A 21385-nucleotide genomic window follows, 5' to 3' on the forward strand; every position below is an offset into this window, starting at 1 on the left:
CTTAATTTGTTTTTTAGAAGGTACACCAAGAGAATTCACATAATTATTAAACCATTTATTACCACATATACAGTTTTACTACATGTTGTATCAATAATAGCTGACGTCACCGTTTCTGCCACAAATATTTCATTTTTATCGAAATCAGTCATTAAAATTAAATTAACTTCTTCACTTCCTTCTTCCCATTCTTCAACAGCCCTGTCAAGTGAATAAGTCAGTTGAACTGAAGGCTAATAATACGTAAGCCGTTATCGTTGGTCAAAAGCAGCTTCAGAAGGGCTAGATCTCAGTTGTAAGCACACATATATGTGTGTACATATGTTTCATTGTATTATGATATGATACTGGCGATCCCCTTCGTTATGAAGCTGCTTGTACTAACAGATTGAGCAAGCATTGGCGTATGGTTGTTTCTCGACTCGTTCCCTTCTGAGCCTGCATAGCTCAGTTGGTAGAGCGACGGTCCCGGCTTGACCGGAGGTCGTGAGTTCGAACCTCACTGCAGGCTAGTTGTTTTTCTAGTCTGCTCTGCTTGCATCATTGATCGACAGATTCGGTGAGTCTGCAATGGCTTTTCGGTGTTGAACTGAAGGCTTTTGAATTTTATGTGGACAGCATGCTGCCCAGTGCATTTTTGAATCACAAATTACGCACCTTGAAATTTTTCCATACTTGTCAAGAGGATTTTGCTTCTTTTTAATAAAACCACGTTGCTTCCCTCCATGATTCTTGTATTGTTTAGTGACAAATGCTTCACTCTTCACTTTAATGCTTGAACTAGAATCAATGTTATTCGAACAGATCCTTTTTAGAGCACTCTTCATGTTAGCATATGTAAGATAGCTGGCAAAGGTCAATGCCATTTGTCTTTCATGTTCACTTAAACATGCCCCGTCAAGTAGTTTGAATGCTACAACTGCATCGGGTAATTTTATATCGTGGGTGCTCATTCTCTGAGAGCAATGTTCAAACTCAATGAGATAGTCATTCATAGATCACTCATTTTTCTGCAAAGAGAAACTGTGTGTATGCACTATATGCATCATCATTCTTTTCACTTTTAAAGGCTATGTCAAGTTGTTCTAACAGTCTTGCCATACCTTCATCAGAATGTAAATCTGCTGTGGTCCGGTTGGAAACAGCCTTTTCCGCCTTTTCATGACCATCCAAAGCCTCAAGCACAACCGTGATTGCCTGATTTTTCTTTTCAAATGATGTGACACAGTTGCCACATTTCTAGTTTGTTTCTCCAAGAAACATATGGAATGTCAACCCTAAACTTTAGCATAGTATAAGCAACTGTAACGTAAAGATGAACAAGCTGTAATACAAAGACTGGAGCTCCCTACTGCTCGAAGCACGGACAAACTAAGATTAAAGTCACGTGACCCCGACACATAAATTAAAGCGCATGAGAGAAAGGAAAACATAGAATACTTAAACAATTTAGATAACTTAACAGCAGGGATTTGAGTAACGTAATCTTACTATACCACGGCATTATTGCCACATTCTAAACTAGCTAAATTATATTTCCAAATCGCCTATTATCACAATGGAAGCGAATGCAAGATACAAATAATATTCTAATAACAGCACTTATTCAACATTGTCACTTACAAACTAATTAATGTTGCATGTGTATTTTCTTTGCAATATTCCATCTTACGTAAATAAAAAACGATCAATGATTGAAGGAAATGTTGCACTAATCGAATTCGTTCCGGATCGATAAAATCGCAAAATACCATTTTTGGTCCAGTTTACCTACTTTTTAGACTACATACCAATGGTGAAAGTATTCCGAAATAATCCATATCGGTAAAAATATTGTTTCTTAAAAGGTTATAGTTTGGTCGGAATATGTTTGAAATAGCAACCCCGATAAATAACACCTCGGGAAAGCTTTGTACAATTTTCTATATTCAGGGTAATACGCATTTTAAACTGAAGAGGTTTTACAAAACGAATAACCCATTTGCTTTGCTTGGCCATCTACAATTATTGGAACAAATATATTTTATGAAATACTAACTGCGCTTTAGAAAACTACTTTTCAATTAAATTGACTGTTTCACAAATCCTCATGATTTAACGATTGTCAAAATCTTAATTAAATCTAATAAGAATATCAAAGCCCATACAGAAGTAAGTAACATTTTGAACGTTTCGAATAACTCTTTATTCATTTTCAACACCTTTAAAACGACACCTACTTCTGTATGGGCTTTGGTATTCTTATTACGTATTACAACAACCTCCAACCATTATGCTCCAAACTTAATTAAATCTATTGTGCTTAATATTAAATATTGAGATTTAATTTTTATTTGACTCTAAAACACTTGCAACGAAGAATTGAGTAACAATGACGTCATTAAATGTTTTATTTACGTAAAACAATGATAGTCTAGCTGCAATCACCAGTTTGGTTACCTGGCAACCGAGTTGATCTGCTGGATTGTTGCGCCACCAAGCGGTGATATTCATTTTCACAACTACCGCAAGGTGGCAGAAAAGAGTTACGGGAAGTTTAAGTGCGAAAGAAAACAACATCTACGTGTGAAAAAAAACCACAGTAACACCCACATACGACTAAAACCTAATAATCGTAATACCGTCTAACTCAGTACAAGACTTAAATGGGCAGAATCAGATATATACAACATTTTACGTTCAATCAATGCTCACTCCTAAGTTTATAACTACCGTAACTCCCCTAATAGTTTCAACCCCCAATTTTTAACACCACCCATTACCCACCAAAACCCCGAAACGGTGACAATAAATCAGGTGCCAAAACAACGGCGACCTAACGGCACCGGTCAAACTAGGGCGCCCATGTGTCTACACTCTACAACAAAACGACCGGTGACTTTTAAGTTGTTATTCTGTCGTGCATATTAGTGCGTATTTGGCATTATGTTTCGTTCGTTCAAATACTATAGTGTTATTATGTTGCTTTTAAGCTCTTACTGTGTATTCCAAGGTTAACGCATAAAAACATTGCTACAAAGCAATACTCTTTCAGAAATGTAAGCGAGGATAATTGTAGATAAATGGATCGCCAAAGCTCCGTTGTTAGATTTACGCGTAGTATTTGCAATAAAGGCGGAGAAAAATTCAGGATTTTGAGTAAAGTTTCTATTTATAAGTCCTTAATATTTAAATATCACTTCAAATTGTTACACCAAAGCATAGCAGACATCACAGGTTGTTCCAAAAATATACATCACATGTCGTTCCGAAAAAATACATCACATGTTTTCCAAAAAATACATCACATGTCGTTCCAAAAAAGTACATCACATATTGTTCCGAAATAGTTTTTAACATTGAAGCTTCCGTACCCGGCCACAATAAATCCATTTACACAAAGTACACGGTGTGACGTAGCAGTTGTACCTAGTTGACTGAGAGCGTATTTGGCCGAGAGCGTTCATAACGCATGTATTTCACCTTTAGAAAAGGGTAAAAAAACTGGGCATAAAAGGCTTGGTTGGCAAATACAACCACCAGTGAGAATTATTTTCTTCTACAAAAAAGCAAGTTCATAATAAAGTGGATTTGCTGGTTCAATATAATTACTATTGTTCCCAAGTTAGTTTTGGCATCATCGTTGTTTTGTATTAATTATTTTTGAATTATTTCTGCGTTGATAGATTGCGTTTTTCATTTTACTGTCAAATATCATGGCTGTAAAACTACTTTTAACACGATCGACTAAAGATTTAATTTATTATTAATGTGGATAATAATCAAGGAAGCTTGATTTTGAAATTTCAAAAAATGTTTTCATGTATAGTTGTTGCGTTCCAACAACAAAGTTAGGAAAAAACAATAACCTCTTTAGGCAAGTTGTAAATGAGTAAACTTTCCAATGGTATTACAAATAATATAAAATCAAATTCAGAAAAAAAATAGTGCTTTTGTCATTAGCAATATGCTAACTTTAATGGATTTATATAGAATGACAATAAACAACAAAATAAAGGGTAAAATTGTTTGAAATTACGAAACGTAAAAGATCTATGTCGCGAAGAAGTAATTTCGAAATGGCTGAAGTTCAAAGTAATGTTACAAGTAAATACCCCACTTAACCTGGGCAACGCCGGGTATTTCGTAATTACCCTAACGTTAATAACAACAAGTAAAAATTAACTAACACCCTTAACTAAAAAAAAACTAAAAGATAATAAAAATAAAATCGTTATACGTGTAAATATTTAGTTAAAAAAAAAACAATTTGATAAAAAATGTTACAGAAAGCACCTAACACAAAATGACACAAGTCCAATTCAAATAACTTTCCCTCAAAGACCTTAGTCAAGCCATAAAAAAGTGACTTATAGAGATTAAGATTAAATATACAACATTTTACGCAAAACCAAAGCCCACTCATAAGTTTATAACTACCGTAACTCCCCTAATAGTTTCGACCTCCATTTCTTAACACCACCCATTACCCACCAAAACCCCGAAACAGTGACAATAAATCAGGTGCCAAAACAACGGCGACCTAACGGCACCGGTCAAACTAGGCCGCCCAAGCGTCTACAACAACGGTTCTCAACCAGTGGGCCATAAGAACATTTTAGGTGGACCACAGACCAATTTAAAAAAGCTCGAATCAGTCTCATTTGTGCCACTATATTTAATTTTACAGGAAAAGTGGCTTGAAGAGGAATTAAAAAGGAATGTAAATTTATTGTTTAGCCGCAAGTATCTCACTAATCCACGGTTAAAAAATAATCTGTTTTGAAATATGTTCTGCTGTGTTTTGTTCTAAACCTATTTTATAGTTTTTTCTTTCTTAAAAATGTATTGGGCCACAAAAATGTTTTGCAACGTAAATGGGCCACGAACGAAAAAAGGTTGAGAACAGCTGGTCTACAACAAAACGGCCGATGCCAGACTTATAAGTTCTTATTCTGTCGTGCATATTAGTGCGTATTTGGCATTAAGTTTCGTTCGTTCAAATACTATATTGTTATTATTGTTATAGATTTTGCTTTGTTGCTTTTAAGGTCTTATTGTGTGTTTCAAGGTTAACGTTTAAAAACATTGCTACAATGCAATGCTCTTTTAAAAAGTTAAGCGAAGAGAATTGTAAATAAATGTATCGCCAAAGCTATGTTGTTAAATTTAAGTTAAATATTGCAAAAAGGCTGAGAAACATTAGGTTAAACAAAGACAATTTAGGAAGATTTTGAGTGAAATTGCTATTTATAAATCCTAATGTTGAAATATCATTTCAAAATGTTACACCAAAGCGTCATAGCAGACATCACATGTTGTTCCCAAAAAAGTGCATCACATTTTGTTCCAAAAAAATACATCACATATTGCTCCAAAAAATACATCACATGTCGTTCGGAAAAAATACATCACATATTGTTCCGAAATGGTTTTTAACATTGAAGCTTCCGTACCCGGCCACAATAAACCCATTTGCCCAAAGTACACGGTGTGACGTAACACGTTGTACCTAGTTGACTGTGAGCATATTTGGTCGAGAGCGTTCATAACGCATGTATTTTACCTTTAGAAAAGGGTAAAAAGACTGAGCATAAAAGGCTTGGTTGGCAAATACAATCACCAGTGAGAATTATTTTCTTCTGCAAAAAAGCAAGTTTATAATAAAGTGGATTTGCTCGTTCAATATAGTTACTATTGTTCCAAATTTAGTTTTGGCATCATCGTTGTTTTGTATTAAGTGTTTTTGAATTATCTCTGCCTTGATAGATTTCATTTTTCATTTTACTGTCAAATATCATGGCTGTAAAACTTTTGCAACAAAATCGACTAAAGATTTAATTCTTTTTAATGTGGATACCAATCAACGAAAATTGATGAAGAAATTTCCAAAAATGTATTTATTTATAACTAAGTTGAACTTAAAGGGTGTTCCTTTCTAAAAACAAAATTAGGAAAAAACAAATATTTATTTTAGTTAGCCGTTAGGAAAGTTGTAAATGAGTAAAATTTTAAATGGTATTCAAAATAATATAAAAAATCAAGTCAGAAAAAAATTATTGCTTTTATCATCACCATTACATTTAAATCAATGAATATTACTAATATTGTTTAGTTTTTTAATATTATATAGAATGCCAATACACAACAAAATATAGGGTAAAATTGTTTGAAACTTTACGAAACATAAAAGTCGACCAAGTCAATGGGCCCCAATCGCCATCGGTGTTGTAAAGAAATATTTTTGAAAAAACTGAAATCCCAATCAAGTCATTCGTAAAATACCTTGTCCAAGTTGTATTTTTAAGAAATAGCATTTTAACCCAAGTCGTTTGTCCGACAAGAATATATTATTACGTCATAAACGAGAAATATGAGAATTTTTTCGTAAACAACGAAAACAAGAAGTAAGATTTACGACACTGGATGGCAAAAGCTTTCGAAATCATTATGTTGTGTAGTTTATCTTTGAAAGGGTACGTACTGCACAACGTATATGTGTGAAAATATATTCATATTACCGCGGACCACAGTTAGGGAAACCCTGATTTAGGTCACTTCCTTTATTAAGTCATGTTTGACTGTATATTTATGCAGAATAGTCATGCAGTGCAATGGTTATCCACCGGTGTACCATTTTTAAGGCTCAAGGGTGCAGAGAGAATATTGAGGATGGTCAACTCTTACAAACAACTTTTTGTGTAACATTAGAGTGGAATAAATCCAATTATAACTTCCTACGTTGTATAGAGTTGATGTGTGTTGTTCCAGTTCCGTTTATGTTGTGTTATTTTAGTGAATTAATAAAAAAGCTATTTTAATTAAAAAAAAAGCTATTTTAATTTGTTATTTTGGCAGTTATTTTTTTGCTGTGGTTTAAAGTAGCCTACTTTTGTGTGGTATGTCATTCATTGTACAGTATATCTATTTTTTTTATTTTTGACGAATTTTTTTTACTTGACGAAAAGTTAACGAATAGCATGCTTTTTCGTACAGATATAAAAACCTGAAGGAAATTAGTAAAAGAGTAAAATTTTCGAAAATGAGGTTGGCATTTTTAGCTTTACTCATTTTTGTGAAACTATCAATCGGTTCCTCAGGGTGCCAAGATTATCAGTGGCAATGTAAAAATGGAGAAGCCTGCATCGACCAATGCGATGTTTGCAATGGCTTTGGAAACTGTGACGACTTTACCGACGAATTGGAATGCAAAACTTGCAAGCAAGGAGCGTTCAGGTGCGAATTGGAAGGACGTTGTATAGTGCCAAGTCGGGTTTGCGATGGTTCAATGCTCTGTATGACAGGTGATGATGAGTCGAACTGTACATCTTGCCCCAAAGATCGGCCTTGGAAATGTAAAACAGGCACCAAATGCATTACTAGAAGGTCGGTGTGTGATGGGCTGAAGGACTGCGACGACAATAGTGACGAACTGAACTGCACGATATCGTGCGATGACTTTCAGTGGAGATGCAAAGACGGGAGCGAATGTATCGATTACCAGTCGATTTGTAACGGAAACAAGGACTGCAAAGATGGAAGCGACGAGTTGAACTGTAATGGAAACTGCTCTAACGATGACTGGTTATGCCAACACCAGAGTGAATGTATTCCTAAACGCTGGCTTTGCGACGGAATTGCAAATTGTGACGACAACAGTGACGAGTCGAACTGCACAACTTGCCCCGGCGATCGATGGAAATGTGGAAATGAAAACGTTTGCGTTAATCAATGCTATGTTTGTAATGGAGTGAAGGATTGTAGCGACAATAGCGACGAGTCAAACTGTTTGTCAGGTTGGTAGACATCTAATGTGCGGTTGTTTGTCCCACCTAAGTCCATGCAAACCAAACGGGAAGTGCATAAAGGAACATAAACTCGCAGATGGAGTTAAGGATTGTGAAAATGGAGACGACGAACCTTGTATTTGGTCTGAAGCAGGTTACTTTCAGAATGCTTGGCGCTGTTCGGATGAGTTCAACATGGACATTCTGCTTTCGTTTCGGTCTTACAATCAACAATTCAACTGCAGCAAAATACTTGGTCCTTGTGAAGATGGAAAAGACAAACGTTGCTACACTGGAGAGTGGCTTTGCTCGAACTTGCGTATTACAAATTTGTACGAGCGTATTAACGGATTGTTTGGCAATAAACACGACCGCTGCGTCAATCCTAAGCTTAGCTTCGGGTTCAAATGTTTAGAAGTAACACTTACATCGCACAAGCCAAATAGATGTCACTTACCACAAGCGAATCTTTACGACGATTTAGCTCAATGTGGAGACGAGTCGGATTTGTGCTTCGTTGAAGGTGAATTTAAGTGCTTTTTGTGCTTGGATGAAAGACTGGTGATATCTCAACAACAAGTCTGCGACGGAATTGTGGACTGCTACGATCTTTCCGATGAATGTTTATGTGGAAACCAAACTGTTTGTGATGCAATATTGGGCGACGCTAGAGACACTTGCCCTCCCAATCAAATACATTGCCACAATGAAACTGACTGCTTGAATATTGAAGATGCTTTATGCAATGAAGAAGTCAGTTGCGCGAAACAGTCCAACATTAGGTGCAGCAGTTCACAGAATCAAAGCTTAGAAACAGTTACATGCAATGTTTTTGACATAAGTTATTACACTTATAAGTTGGCCAAAGCGACGAAATGCGACGGAAGACCCGAGTGTCAATATTTATCTGATGAATGTGATGATTGTGCAACTCGACCCCCCTTCTGTGATGACTTGTGTGCATCAAGTAGTATATTTGAGATATTTGTCTGCCGGGGTTTATTGATGGTAGAGCAAAACGAATCAGTTTGCAACGAAATCGAAAAAAACCTTTGCCCGAAACGCTACAATTGTCGGCACGGCTCAAGGTTTGCGAGCATTGACGTCACTTTGCTTTGTGACGGAATAATCCAGTGTGATGACGAATCAGATGAAATGGAGTCTCGATGCAAGGACACAAGGTTTTATTGCGTCAACAAAGAACCATTGTCGGTCGACATCGACTTGGTTGAAGATGGACTACAACAGTGTTCGGACGGAAGTGACGAATGCCCGGATGTTAGCAAGTATGACACCGTGTTTTCAAATGTGAAAGAAATGATTGCAAACCTTTTTTTTAGAGTAATGTTCTGGGTCATGGGATTTCTAGCTGTGGGTGGAAATTTTACTGTTTTTGTTACCACCTTTAAGGAAATGGCTACTTATAAAAAATCCAGTGAAGTAAAAAAAATGAATCATTTTTTTATTTTAAATTTGTCTTTTGCCGATTTTTTGATGGGTGTTTATTTGCTTGGTATAGCTGCTAAAGGCGCCCAACTTTCAGGTGATTATTGTTTGAATGATGCCGCATGGCGAACCAGTATTCCTTGCAGTTTGTTCGGTTTTCTGGTAATCCTAGCTTCTGATGCAAGTGCTTTAATTATGGCAACAATGACAGCTTATCGACTTTATACTGTGTGTAATCCATTTGAAACTAGGGATATAAAACTCTATAAAGTTTACTTGTCTTGTATTTCTGCATGGCTTGTAAGCATCTTGCTTGCAGCCGCACCCTTAATTCCTTACCCATCTGGTTACTTTATTTCTCATGTTTGGTTTCCAAATCTGTTTTATAAAACGTCCAGAGTTCCCCGAAACGAAACACTGCTTTTTGCAAAACGAATTTTAAAGGATAATTTTACTGATCAACCTTGGTATGACATAAAACAACTAATAAGCTCAACATTTCCACGATTTCCAATTAAAGGTGAATTTGGTTACTATGGTGAAACTAGCGTTTGCATGCCTAGGTTATTTGCTTCAGTAAATGAGTCTTCTTGGCAATATTCAACCTTTCTCATAACCCTTAACTGTACATTGTTCATTTTTATGTTGGTGTCTTATATTGTCATTTACATTAAAAGTAACAACATGTCGAAAGCTAAAAAGAAACAAGCCAACACTAAATTGCAAAGGCGTATTTCTCGCTTGCTTTTTACTGACTTTTGTTGCTGGATTCCTTTATGCATTTGTGGCTTCTTGGCTGTATCTGGTTTTCCACTTTCCAAAGATGTTTACATTGTAAGTGCTGGCATTTTGCTCCCCATTAATAGTGCAGTGAACCCATTACTTTACTCAAACTGGCTTGATTCTTTTTATATTCGCTGCAAAAATCTTGTTATGGCCAGGATTCAAAACCTTGGCAGCGAAACTGAACCGAGCGAGAATGTTCCTGGCTAATGTTCAGCTCATCTAAAAGTTTTGTTTTAAAATAGTAAAACTTTAAGGTTGTTTTTTGCAATTGCTATTTCTCTGCCCATGCTGCTTTTCTGAAACTTAAAAGTGAAACTGAACCATAATAGGCCACATAATTAATCAGTAATTTTGTTTCACTGCTATATTTGAGCTGTATTTATTGCTTCCATTTTTTCTGTGTTGATATTTTTTATTTCTATTAAACAATGTACCACTAATAAACCATAACCTTAGTAAAAAAAGATGACTATTTGTTTCTATTATTGCCTACGCTAAACCTTTTTTATAGCGTTTTCACAAATTCTTGTTTTTAATTGTGTGAATGAATTATAATCAAATATATATAACAGAAATACAGTTTTGCTTGTTTCTTTGTGCAAAAGGTTAAACGAGTAGTACTTTAACCTTTAGCGAGAATGCGAGCTTATTGAAAAGTAAAGCTTTAAAACCATAGCCTTGTTAAAATATTATTGGTACGTTAACAAAAAGCAATTTCAGCAGAAAAAAGTTATCCATTTTTATAATTGTGATAAGATTTATTTATTTTAGAAAAGTATTTTTACAGGTTAACGTTCATTGATTTTCATCACCTTCCATGAATAAAGCTTTTCACAATTTTTAAACAAGCCAGTTTGAAACTATTTTTAGTCGAAGTGAAGTATTTTGCAAAAAATAACAATTCAAGCTCCAGTCCAAGTCATTATTTTCACTAGGGTTGTACTCCACTAATGTATGTAAAAGCAAGCAAAGCTATTGGTAAAAGCGGAATTATTACAACAAAACACTCTGTATACTGAACAAACATTAGGTAATAATTTAATTATGCAATCATCTAAAACTGTGGTTCTCAACCGGGGTCCGCAAAACGTTTTCAGTGAGTCTGCAAAAACTCCTAAATATACCTTCATTAAATAAATTAACGCTTGGAAGTTATAAACACGCGTAATCACTACTTTGGTAAGTGACAAATCACATTGTAACATTTTGAAAATCGCATTGAGTGTGACGTAACACTTTCATTATGATGTAACACACATATATTGTAAAATGGAAGTCAGCATTACAACAGTTCACATGTAGCCTACTGGATTTTTAGCTTAGTTAGCCTATCCTTCGTAAAGATGACATCCGTCTATCACTGTTAAAACACAACCACGCATTTCAAAACTTGCTTCGTGAGATGCAGCAGCAAAAATCGCATTATAACAAACGAGTCATAATAAAGGAATTTGGTGTTTTCTGTTACTTATACTGAATTTATAAAATTATTAAAATATACTGAATTATGAATTGTTAAAACGAACTAAACCCAGTTATTACACCAGAAAAATCTAAGGGGTCTGCGACTATTTGGAAGCATCAAAGAGGGGGTACAGGTACAAAAAGGCTAAGAACCACTGATCTAAAATGATTAATTCTAGTAGTAATTCTCCCTAACACATATAACGAGCAACCTACAGCCGCCCGTATAAATGACATCGGCTACCAACCCCGGTGAATAACACCTCGGGGAGGCTTTGCACAATTTTCTAAATTCAGGGTAATACGCATTTAAACTTAGGATTTCCAAAAAACGAAAAACCCAGTTGCCTGTCAAAATATACATCGACGATTTTCAAAAATCTATTGTGTTTAATATTCAAAAATGAGATTTATATAATGTGGGAAACAAGATTTAGTAACAATGACATCATTAAAAGTTTTGATTACGTAAATTCGAAAAACAATGATAGTTGTGCCGACATGACCAGTTTAGTTACATGAGCACCGAATTTACAGTTGTACCTAGTTAACTGTAAGCGTATTAGGGCGAGTTAGTTCATACAGTATTTGTAACATGTTAAACAACTAAACGCCAATAAACACACGCAGTTAACCTTATTAAAGAGTAAAACGTCTGACCCTAAATAGATGCATTGGCGCATGTAATTTTACTCCTGATAAAATTAGTCTCGTTGACAAAAAGCAAATAACATAAAATAATTTCCAGGGTTACTCTCATTGGCGTTTCGAATATTCGTTAGATTGTTAAACTATGCAGTTTTATATCTATTTTTGTTTGATAAAAAGTTCGTTCAATTATTTATGCCTAGTCAGACTTTGTCAGGTATAAATATTGATCAGAAAAAAGGATTGGCTGTTAATCTTGTTATGTGTTGTTGATTAGTGAGATTTTTATTGTTATTAAACAATGTACCACGAATCTTAGTAAAATAAGTAGGCTATGACTATTTGTTTCTAATATTGCTGTACAAAACCCATTTTTCCAGCTTTTCCACAAGAAAGAAATTCCTGTTTTTAATTGTGTTTAAGAATTTATTGAAATGTAATCAAATATATTCACAAATAGATTTTTGCATGTTTCTTTATTGAAAAATAATTTTGTAAGCTTATTGTAGTTTAAAGCAATGAAACTAAAACCTTAGCATTGTTGAAACTTGAAATATGTCTGACAATTTATTGGTACGTTATCGACAAGCAATTTCAGTATAAAATATGTAGCCATTTTTATGTTTGTTTTAAGATTTATTTATTTCAGTAAAATCTTTGTACAGGTAAACATTTGATTAATTATTATTGCACACTTAATAAAGTGTTGTAAATAAGTCATTTAAAAAACTTAAATCCGAGTCAAGCAGAAATGACATCTCAAGTCTCAGTATAATCAGTTGCCCAACTCTAGTCCCAGTTGAGCCATTATTAGAGCAAGTCCACTTCAAGTCAAGTCATTGACTAAAAAATAAAACGTTAAGCTATTCGAATTAGTAACTGGTATGTAAAATATCTTACAAAAAAATTAGAAAAAACGCATGAAGCAAATTAGTTTAGGTGCAAAAATTTAAATAATCAACCAAATTTTATAAAAAATATTTGATGAAAGCCGTTAATTTTAAATCAAGGTATTTGACACAATGACTTAAGTCCAAGTCAAGTCATTTTGCCCAAAAGAAGTCAAATCAAGTAATATGCAAAAAGCAGGGAGTCGAACCGTTTGACTTTTCCGGTCAGGTTCGGTTCGGGTTCAAGGATTTTTTCGAAATCCGGTTCAGTTCCGATTTCAGTTCGAAGCAATTTAAAAGTTCCGGTTCAGCTCCGGTTCGACCATCGTTATTTCAAAACCGGTTCATAAAGTTTCGGTTCAGATACAATATAAGTTGCGTTAAAAAAAACTGTGGGTCATTAAATGTAGAGAGTAACTATTGAGTAGCAAGTAGCAACTCGTATTTAATCTATGTTTCGTGACTAGTAAAAAACGCAGTTCGTTATTTAAACATCTAAAGTAAAAAAATAAAAAAATCTCTGTGAAATTCAAGTTTGTGACGTCAAACGCTTTCTTGGCAGGTTCGGGTTCGGTTAAGGTTCAGGTACTTTCGGGAGTATTCGGTTCAGTTCCGGTTCGGCTCCTTAAAATCTTATAAAAACCGGTTGAGGTTCGGTTACGGTTCGTAAAAAATTGGCCCATAACCGGTTCATAAAATTCCGGTTCGGCTCCGGTTCGACTTCCTGGCAAAAAGTGACTAATTGCACTTAAAACAAGTTATTGTTCTTACTAATCTACCTACACTTGAAATCACTTTTATGCAGTGAAGGGATTCAGCCGGTTCGCGTCGGTTCTATAGAACCGTCAGTCACAATGTTATGAGATCAACGAACCGGGCATGGGGGGGCTGTAGAGCGACAAGGGGGGAAGTGCCCTTTTCATGAAAATGATATATTGCTTTCACAACGTTAAATATTATGCGACGGAAATCATGAAGCAGTGTTGTACACGCAAATTAGAAAATTCAAGTAACTTTTAATAGTCCACAGGACCGAATGGAGTAGGGCTTGAGCTACGGAAAAATGCAAAAAAATCGTGACATGCTTGACATTTGTTAAAACATTTTTGGTACCATTTTAAGCCAATCTAGAGGGCGTGGCCGCAAAAATTTTTCCGGCGGAGTACCCCCGGACCCCCCAATATTTTGGATCGCTACGCTCGCCTGCGGTCTATGTTGCCCTTACCAAAAAAGTCGCCCCCCTTGCCCTGAAATCGCTCCGGCGTCCCTGGCTGGAACCTGGGGTTGCATCCTGTTTTTGCAACTACTTTAGTTATTTGCTGATTAAATATGACAGTTTGTAACAGAACCTGCTGACAAACAAATTGAATCCCACCACTGCTTTTATGTGATCGTCACTGTTCTTCTACCTACAATTTTTTGGGTATTACTTTTATGTTATCCTAAGTTGAAAAAGAAAGCAATGTACAGATTTACCTACAAGTTACCCCGAATGAAGTATTCCATGACAAAAGCAATGAACAAATTTACATTTAACACACGTCCAAAATCAACACCAAAGTAAAACGGTTTTTGTTTTGAAATTATAGAATAAAATTACTTTGCATGGCATTTTGTGTTGTATGTTTTTTCGAGCAGCGTACGTGACTATAGGAAATAGTTATATTTTCCCGATGTAATAGGTTTACAGTCAACTAAGTGCATTTTATATTACATAACATTTGTTACATAACTGTGTACTACATAACATTGTGTTACATAACTGTGTTTTACAACTGTTTACTACATAATGTGCTTTGAAAAACAATTCAAAGGCTGTTAACATTTTGCTAGTTAGCCTATCCGGTCACTTATAGAATATTATATTGATCGTAGAATATTATTGAGACCCCTGTAATTTGCCAAAATATCCTTTTAGGGTAATTACTCACAAGTTTGTGAGGGAATACCTCACAAGTTAGGAAAAACATTACCATTATGCCGAGTTGTTACTTACTGGTGTTAAAGGGAAACTAACATTAATAATACCAATTTGGATAATTGTGTTTAAAACCACCATCTGCGTTTCTTTAAATTGTCGAGTCTCACTGTATAATTGATCACAAGAATTTGGGTTTATTAACAAAAAGAAACGAAAATTCGCGTTAAAATGTAGTTGATGTTATAAATGTTTTTATATATTCAATATGAGCTTAAAAACATTCTTAAGCATTGAATTTGGCGGTTTTGTTTTATTACTTGCAATCATTATTACGCAAAATTGAACGGTGTCATGCAACATTGGTTTGTCATCTTTGAAGTCTTATGATAAGATAATAGGAAATTAATTTGTCTAGGGATTAAATATTATTTGAACAATATGACTTTTGTCTTCTTTGTTGGATGGTGAATCTGTAAAATATAAATAAATTTTATGTTTTAATTACACGTTATATACTAAACACATTGCCAGTCTACATAAGTACATACTTTTTCCTCCTAAATTCACACTAACCAACGACAACGCATATCTATAGTGACTGTGCGCTCAAAATCAATCGACAAAAACTAAACACTTGTGAAGGGAACAGACAAAATATCCTAATTATCAACAAATTGTGTTAACCTTACGATTAGTCGTCATGTGAAGATGCTTTTTTTTCCTTAAATCCCTGCCTTTCATTTCCTTTCGTTCCCCCCTGAAAAAATACAGTTGAAACTTGAAACTTAGTAAAAAATATTCCACAGATAAATTTGTTGTAAAATTATTTCACACCAAGTAAATATATAGCCATACGAAGTGGCTAAATCTCTAATATTTTGTTAATTAAGAAGTATTGTAAGTGAAGCTCAAAAGTCAATAACTTGTAAATGTATTCAGACGTAAAAGAAAACATTCTATACCGGATGCCTTAGAAATTACCAAATTCAGTTAGTCAGAATTCATGCAAGGCAATTAATTGGAGAAATATCTAGCGTGAAGTGAGGTGACGACCTTGGCATCGCTCTACCGACTGAGCTACGCAAAAATTTAAGTCATGTCGCGCCCATCAAAGACGTAGCCAGGATATTAAGCGCCCGGGGGCAAACTACGAAATAGGCGCACCCTCCTCCATGTTTAATCACATTTTCTATTGCATTAACATAATATACCTTAGTTTATAGGAAAAACAATTTAAATTTTAATATAGGCAATCTCATTTTGACGCCCGGGACATATGTATCCCACCGCCCCCCGTAACTATTGTCGCCTAACAAAGGTTTGTGGCAATAAGAAATACATACAAATTTGCAGTTTACCGAAACAGTATAGACAAAATAAATAAAAATAAATTATTGAATAAAACTCGACAAAACTTTTGTTTAAATAGGTTTAATTCAACTGACCTTAATACGTGCGAGATTTTCCAGGTTTTTGTGTAAAATCGACGGCTTCATACAGGTGCCACTTCCACCGCTCGATGTCGCCCTTAAGCTCCATTAGTTTCCCGCAAATAAATCTCAAACTGGGCAAGCTTTAACGCCCAACTTCTGTGAGTAAACAACTAATTAAAATATAAGACAAGAGTATTACTTAAGACACGACGTAAAATCGTATGGGAATCAACTTGAAATTTTATGATTTTAGTTCAAATATAAGAAAGCTATATATAAAAAAAACTGGTATTGGAAAGCCCATTAAATCGCATTTTGATATTGTTCACATTGGCTGCTAAGATCAAAGAAACGCGAAAACGTGACGTCAATGCGCTTTTTGGCGAAAACCATTCAATCAAACTAAGTCAAGACATATACTAAAAACATAATTAAGATTCGTGCCGAGCGCGAAACTTTTGCCATTTACACAGTAATTGTCGGCAAATGCTGTGGTTATTAGGGGGCCATTGTCACGTGCCCCCTGGAGCTGCACCCGGTGCTAAATAGTGTAGGAGTAAAATTTCGCTTGAATATCCGTAAATGCTTTTAAGCAGTAGTGATTGCAAATCATTTAATGTAAGAAATCTGCGGCTTACTAAGTAAAAAGGAAAATAAAATCCAGGCACAAACAGCTGTACACCCTTATTTTAACTGAAGACCTCTGTACCTACTTTATGCTGCATTCAACAGTGTTAGAACCAATGGTTCAGAAATAACTTACTTAATTTCATTGCTGCTAAAGCAAAAAGTTTATTCCCTGATGAATTTGAACCAAACTTTTTAGCAACTGATTATTTTGCTATATGACAAACCAGTTTGCAAATTAAAAACCCTGTTAATTTATAATTTTAAAGGTCACCGCTTTTTTTGTCAAATATGCTGACTCCCAATAAAGTTCTTAAAATTTTGTTAATTTCTTTGCAAATCAGAAAACTTGTTGTTGTTTTAATTAGTGATTTAACTAATTACTTTTACCACTGTTTAAAATCGTTTCGCAATTTTTTTTTATTTTTGCACCGAGTTACAACTTTACAAATTAAATAATCGATTATTTTCGTCTATATTTGAAATGACTATTTTCCCGTTTTCCTCGGTATGTTCTTGTTTAACAAAACTTTCAGAAATTACTGTTTCTTGATTGAATTGAATTTCCCCAAAATCCAAACAAAAATTTGTGAAAAGCTAAACGTCAATGTCCAAGATTATCACATTGCTTGTTGTATTTGAAAGTGAATTGTGACTCATTGGTAACTTGGTTAAAATAACTTTGCATAACTTAATTTAATTTATTTTGGCCATACTTTCTTTAAACCAAATTGTTAAACCTTGTCTTGTGGATCTCTATCGCCCTCTAGAGCAGTGCTTGGCAACCTGTGTGACGCGACGTTCCCGGGGTGTGCTACTTGCTGTTTTAAGGGTACTTTTTAATAATCAGTCAAACGCAAAGTTAACGTAAAAAATGTATCTTTCATCAAGGCAGGTATTTTGACCTTATGCCATATTCCAGGTGTATTTTATGAACTTTTCATAAAGTTTTTAAACTTTTGAAACTTTTTTTTAAAGCCTATGTTACCTTCTCCGTCAAAAAATGGGGGGTTGTTTGTTCTCGTAGAAAACACTCCCAAGTCCTACTGCATACCTCCTCGTGGTGTCGGACGGAAACAGTTAGGCTGGCTAAATGCAGGGGTCGGCAAGGAAAGGCAATGGCAAACCATCCTTGTAATTCTTTGCCTAGTCAACATGAATGAACACTGATAGAAAAAAATTAAACGATAACAGCGTTAACGGTAACCAACTCCAGTCAGGAGCAGTTATCTCGCTCGGTAGGGATCATGATGTTCGTCAGGTCATACCCGATCGTCATTCAGCTACTCGTCGAAACCAATCAAAGTTAAAAAGGATTGCAACATGGAATGTACGAACCATGCATTAGAAAGGAAAAGTGGAAAATGTGATTTTGGAGATGAAGAGGTTAAAAATTGATATTCTTGGCATATCTGAAATGAGATGGACAGACCAAGGCGAAATTACTAAACAAGGATTTAAAATCATATGGTCTGGAGGAAGCAAGCATGAGCGTGGCGTTGGTTTCATACTCGGAAATAAAACTGCTGAAAGTTTTATGGGATGCTTGGCTGTATCCGATAGAATCATTCTTCTTAAACTGAAAGGTCAGAGGACTAATCTCAACATTATACAGGTTTATGCTCCTACTGAAAAAGCCCCTGACGATGAGATTAGAACGTTATACACACAACTGAATTTAGTTAAAAAGAAATGCAAACACGGTGAAATTATAATTGTGATGGGAGATTTCAATGCAAAGGTGGGAAGAGGAAGAGACGGAGATATTGTTGGGGGTCATGGGCTTGGCGATCGCAATGATCGTGGAGATTTGTTCGTGGATTGGTGTCGTATCAACGATGTCACTATAAGCAACACATGGTTTCAGAATCATCCACGCCGCATCTGGACATGGAAATCACCAGGAGACCAGACCAGAAATCAAATAGATTACATCACAATTTCAAGGCGCTTCAGGAATAGTGTTTTAAATGCAAAGACTTATCCAAGTGCTGACTGCTCGAGCGACCATGTACCTGTTGTCGCAAATATCTATACCAAACTAAAGATTTGTCGAAAACCGGTAAGAAAACTGCAATACAATGTTGCCGCCTGTCAAAATGCAAAAATAAAGGAAGTACTGAAACATGAAATGGGTAATGCACTGAAAACCTGCATGACAAAAAACAGAGTTGGCCAGAAGACATATTCCAGGAAATCAAAACGTCACTGAGAATATTAATGGAAAACAACCTTCCGAAAGTCCAGAGAGAGAACTTGCAAAGCTGGATGACAGATGAAATAAGAGGTTTACTGGAAAAAGGCGCAGAACCAAAAGAAATCTTAAGAAGTACAAGGAATTAGATAGGTGTATTAAATTAAAGTGCAACTCTGCTTATGAAGAATTTCTAAATCAAAAATGTCAAGAGGTAGATAAGCTTTTTAATATCAGCGCGAAAGAAGCTCACCAAAAAATTAATCAGCTCAATGGAAAGAAGGAAAACTGGATAAAATCGGGCTGCGTGAAGAGTAAAACCGGAAAGATCTTGTTTCAAAAAGAGGAAATTAAAAATCGTTGGCGAGAATACACCCAGGAACTGTACAGTGATCCAACAAGAAACGCCCCACCAATTATGTTTAAAGAACCACTAACTGGGCCAGAAGTAATGAAATGTGAGGTTGAGAAAGCCCTGGCTAGCATGAAAAATGGAAAGGCGGTTGGTCCTGATGAAATTCCAATAGAAGTGTTGAAGGCTTTGGATGACATTGGAATCAATTTACTTCTACTTCTTATAAATAGCATTTACAACACTGGTCAAATTCCTCAAGACATGCGGAAGTCGATTTTTGTCGCACTGCCAAAAAAAGCAGGAGCAATCGAGTGCAAAGATTATAGGACAATAAGCCTTATGAGCCATATTGTTAAATTACTGCTAAGAATATGTATGAATCGAATGAAAAACAAAACTAATGCAGAAATTGCAGAAGAACAATATGGGTTTATGACTGACAAAGGGACACGAAATGCGATATACGTGATGAGAATACTCAGCGAAAGAGCAATCGAAATGCAACAAAAACTTTATGTTTGCTTTCTTGACTACAGGAAAGCTTTTGATCGGGTCAATCATGCGCAGATGCTACAGATACTAAAAAACATCAACATTGATGACAAGGATCTAAGAATCATTCAAAACCTTTACTACAACCAACATGCAGTGGTGCGCGTGGGAGACTCCGAAACCGAAGTTATTACCATAGAAAAGGGTGTCCGACAGGGATGTGTGTTATCTCCAGACCTTTTCAATTTATATAGCGAAATCATCTTAAGAAGCATAGCTGACTTAGAAGGGATCAAAGTTGGTGGTGTAAACATCAACAATATTCGGTACGCTGATGATACGGTACTTATTGCAACATCCGAGAAGAAGCTTCAAAATATGGTAACAACAGTGGAAGAAGAAAGTGTGAAAATGGGAATGGCTTTAAATGAAGATAAAACAGAATGTATGGTAATTGCCAAAATAGCAGGTGTGAACAAATGTAATATACTAGTTTCAGATAAACCAATTAAACAAACCCGAAGATTTAGATACCTTGGTTGTATACTTACAGATGATGGTCGGTCCAAATCTGAAATTAAAGCCAGAATTGCACAGGCAAAAAATTGCTTTATAAATCTCAAGTCAATTTTGACAAACAAAAAATTAAATGTAAATACCCGTGTGAGAGTTCTTAAAAGTTATGTGTGGCCTGTTCTTCTCTACGGGTGTGAAAGTTGGACTTTCACAAAGGAACTGATTGACAACCTGAGTGCCGCTGAGATGTGGTTCCTGAGGAAAATGCAGCGTATATCTTTTACGTCCCATAAAACCAATCAAGAGGTACTGATTCAGACCAATCAACAGAGATCACTGTTAAGCACTATAAAACTTAGACAACTCAAGTTTTTCGGCCATATAACCAGACACCAAAAACAAGAATTCATAATTTCGTGTGGCAAAATATGTGGAAATCGTGCACCTGGACGACAAAGAAAAATGCTTATAAATCAACTTAGGGACTTTCTGAACATCAAAGCAGAGAATATTTTTGAATTAGCAAGAAATAGTAACATATGGAGAAAACAGTGTTTCATGGCAGCCGAAGCCTGGTTCAGGCATGGCACTGAATGATGATGATGAATGAGCGAACTGGAAATCCAAAGACAATTGGGAACATAGTAAATCAATTATTGCGACGTTTATTAAGTCGTTCCTTGCGTGAGAACTTTGTCATGATTGTTGTAATTACGTGTTTATTGAACTTCTTGCACGTTACATGTCTTGATATTGGCAAAGTTTCAAACTTGACTGCAAGAGTTCTGGTATGTGACGTCCTCGATAATTTACAAACTCTGGTTCGCTTGAAATCGCTTGATATTTA

General features: G+C 35.4%; 1 protein-coding gene and 1 non-coding gene across 2 annotated transcripts; both read left to right on the plus strand.

Annotated features, from left to right (window-relative positions):
- The first annotated feature begins 436 nt into the window (after window positions 1-436).
- Trnaa-ggc (transfer RNA alanine (anticodon GGC)) lies at window positions 437-511 on the plus strand. Its single transcript has one exon. It is a non-coding gene; the product is annotated as a tRNA-Ala (tRNA).
- Window positions 512-7109: 6598 nt separating this feature from the next.
- LOC146139106 (uncharacterized) lies at window positions 7110-10205 on the plus strand. The gene is made up of 4 exons (XM_083391647.1): window positions 7110-7215; window positions 7284-7775; window positions 7864-9137; window positions 9657-10205. Exons 1-4 carry the CDS (start codon window positions 7110-7112, stop codon window positions 10203-10205), a joined length of 2421 nt encoding a protein of 806 aa, XP_083247773.1.
- The last annotated feature ends 11180 nt before the right edge of the window (window positions 10206-21385 follow it).

The sequence above is a fragment of the Ascidiella aspersa genome, chromosome 6, assembly GCF_963924565.1.
Source record: "Ascidiella aspersa chromosome 6, kaAscAspe10.2, whole genome shotgun sequence".
NCBI lineage: Eukaryota > Metazoa > Chordata > Ascidiacea > Phlebobranchia > Ascidiidae > Ascidiella > Ascidiella aspersa.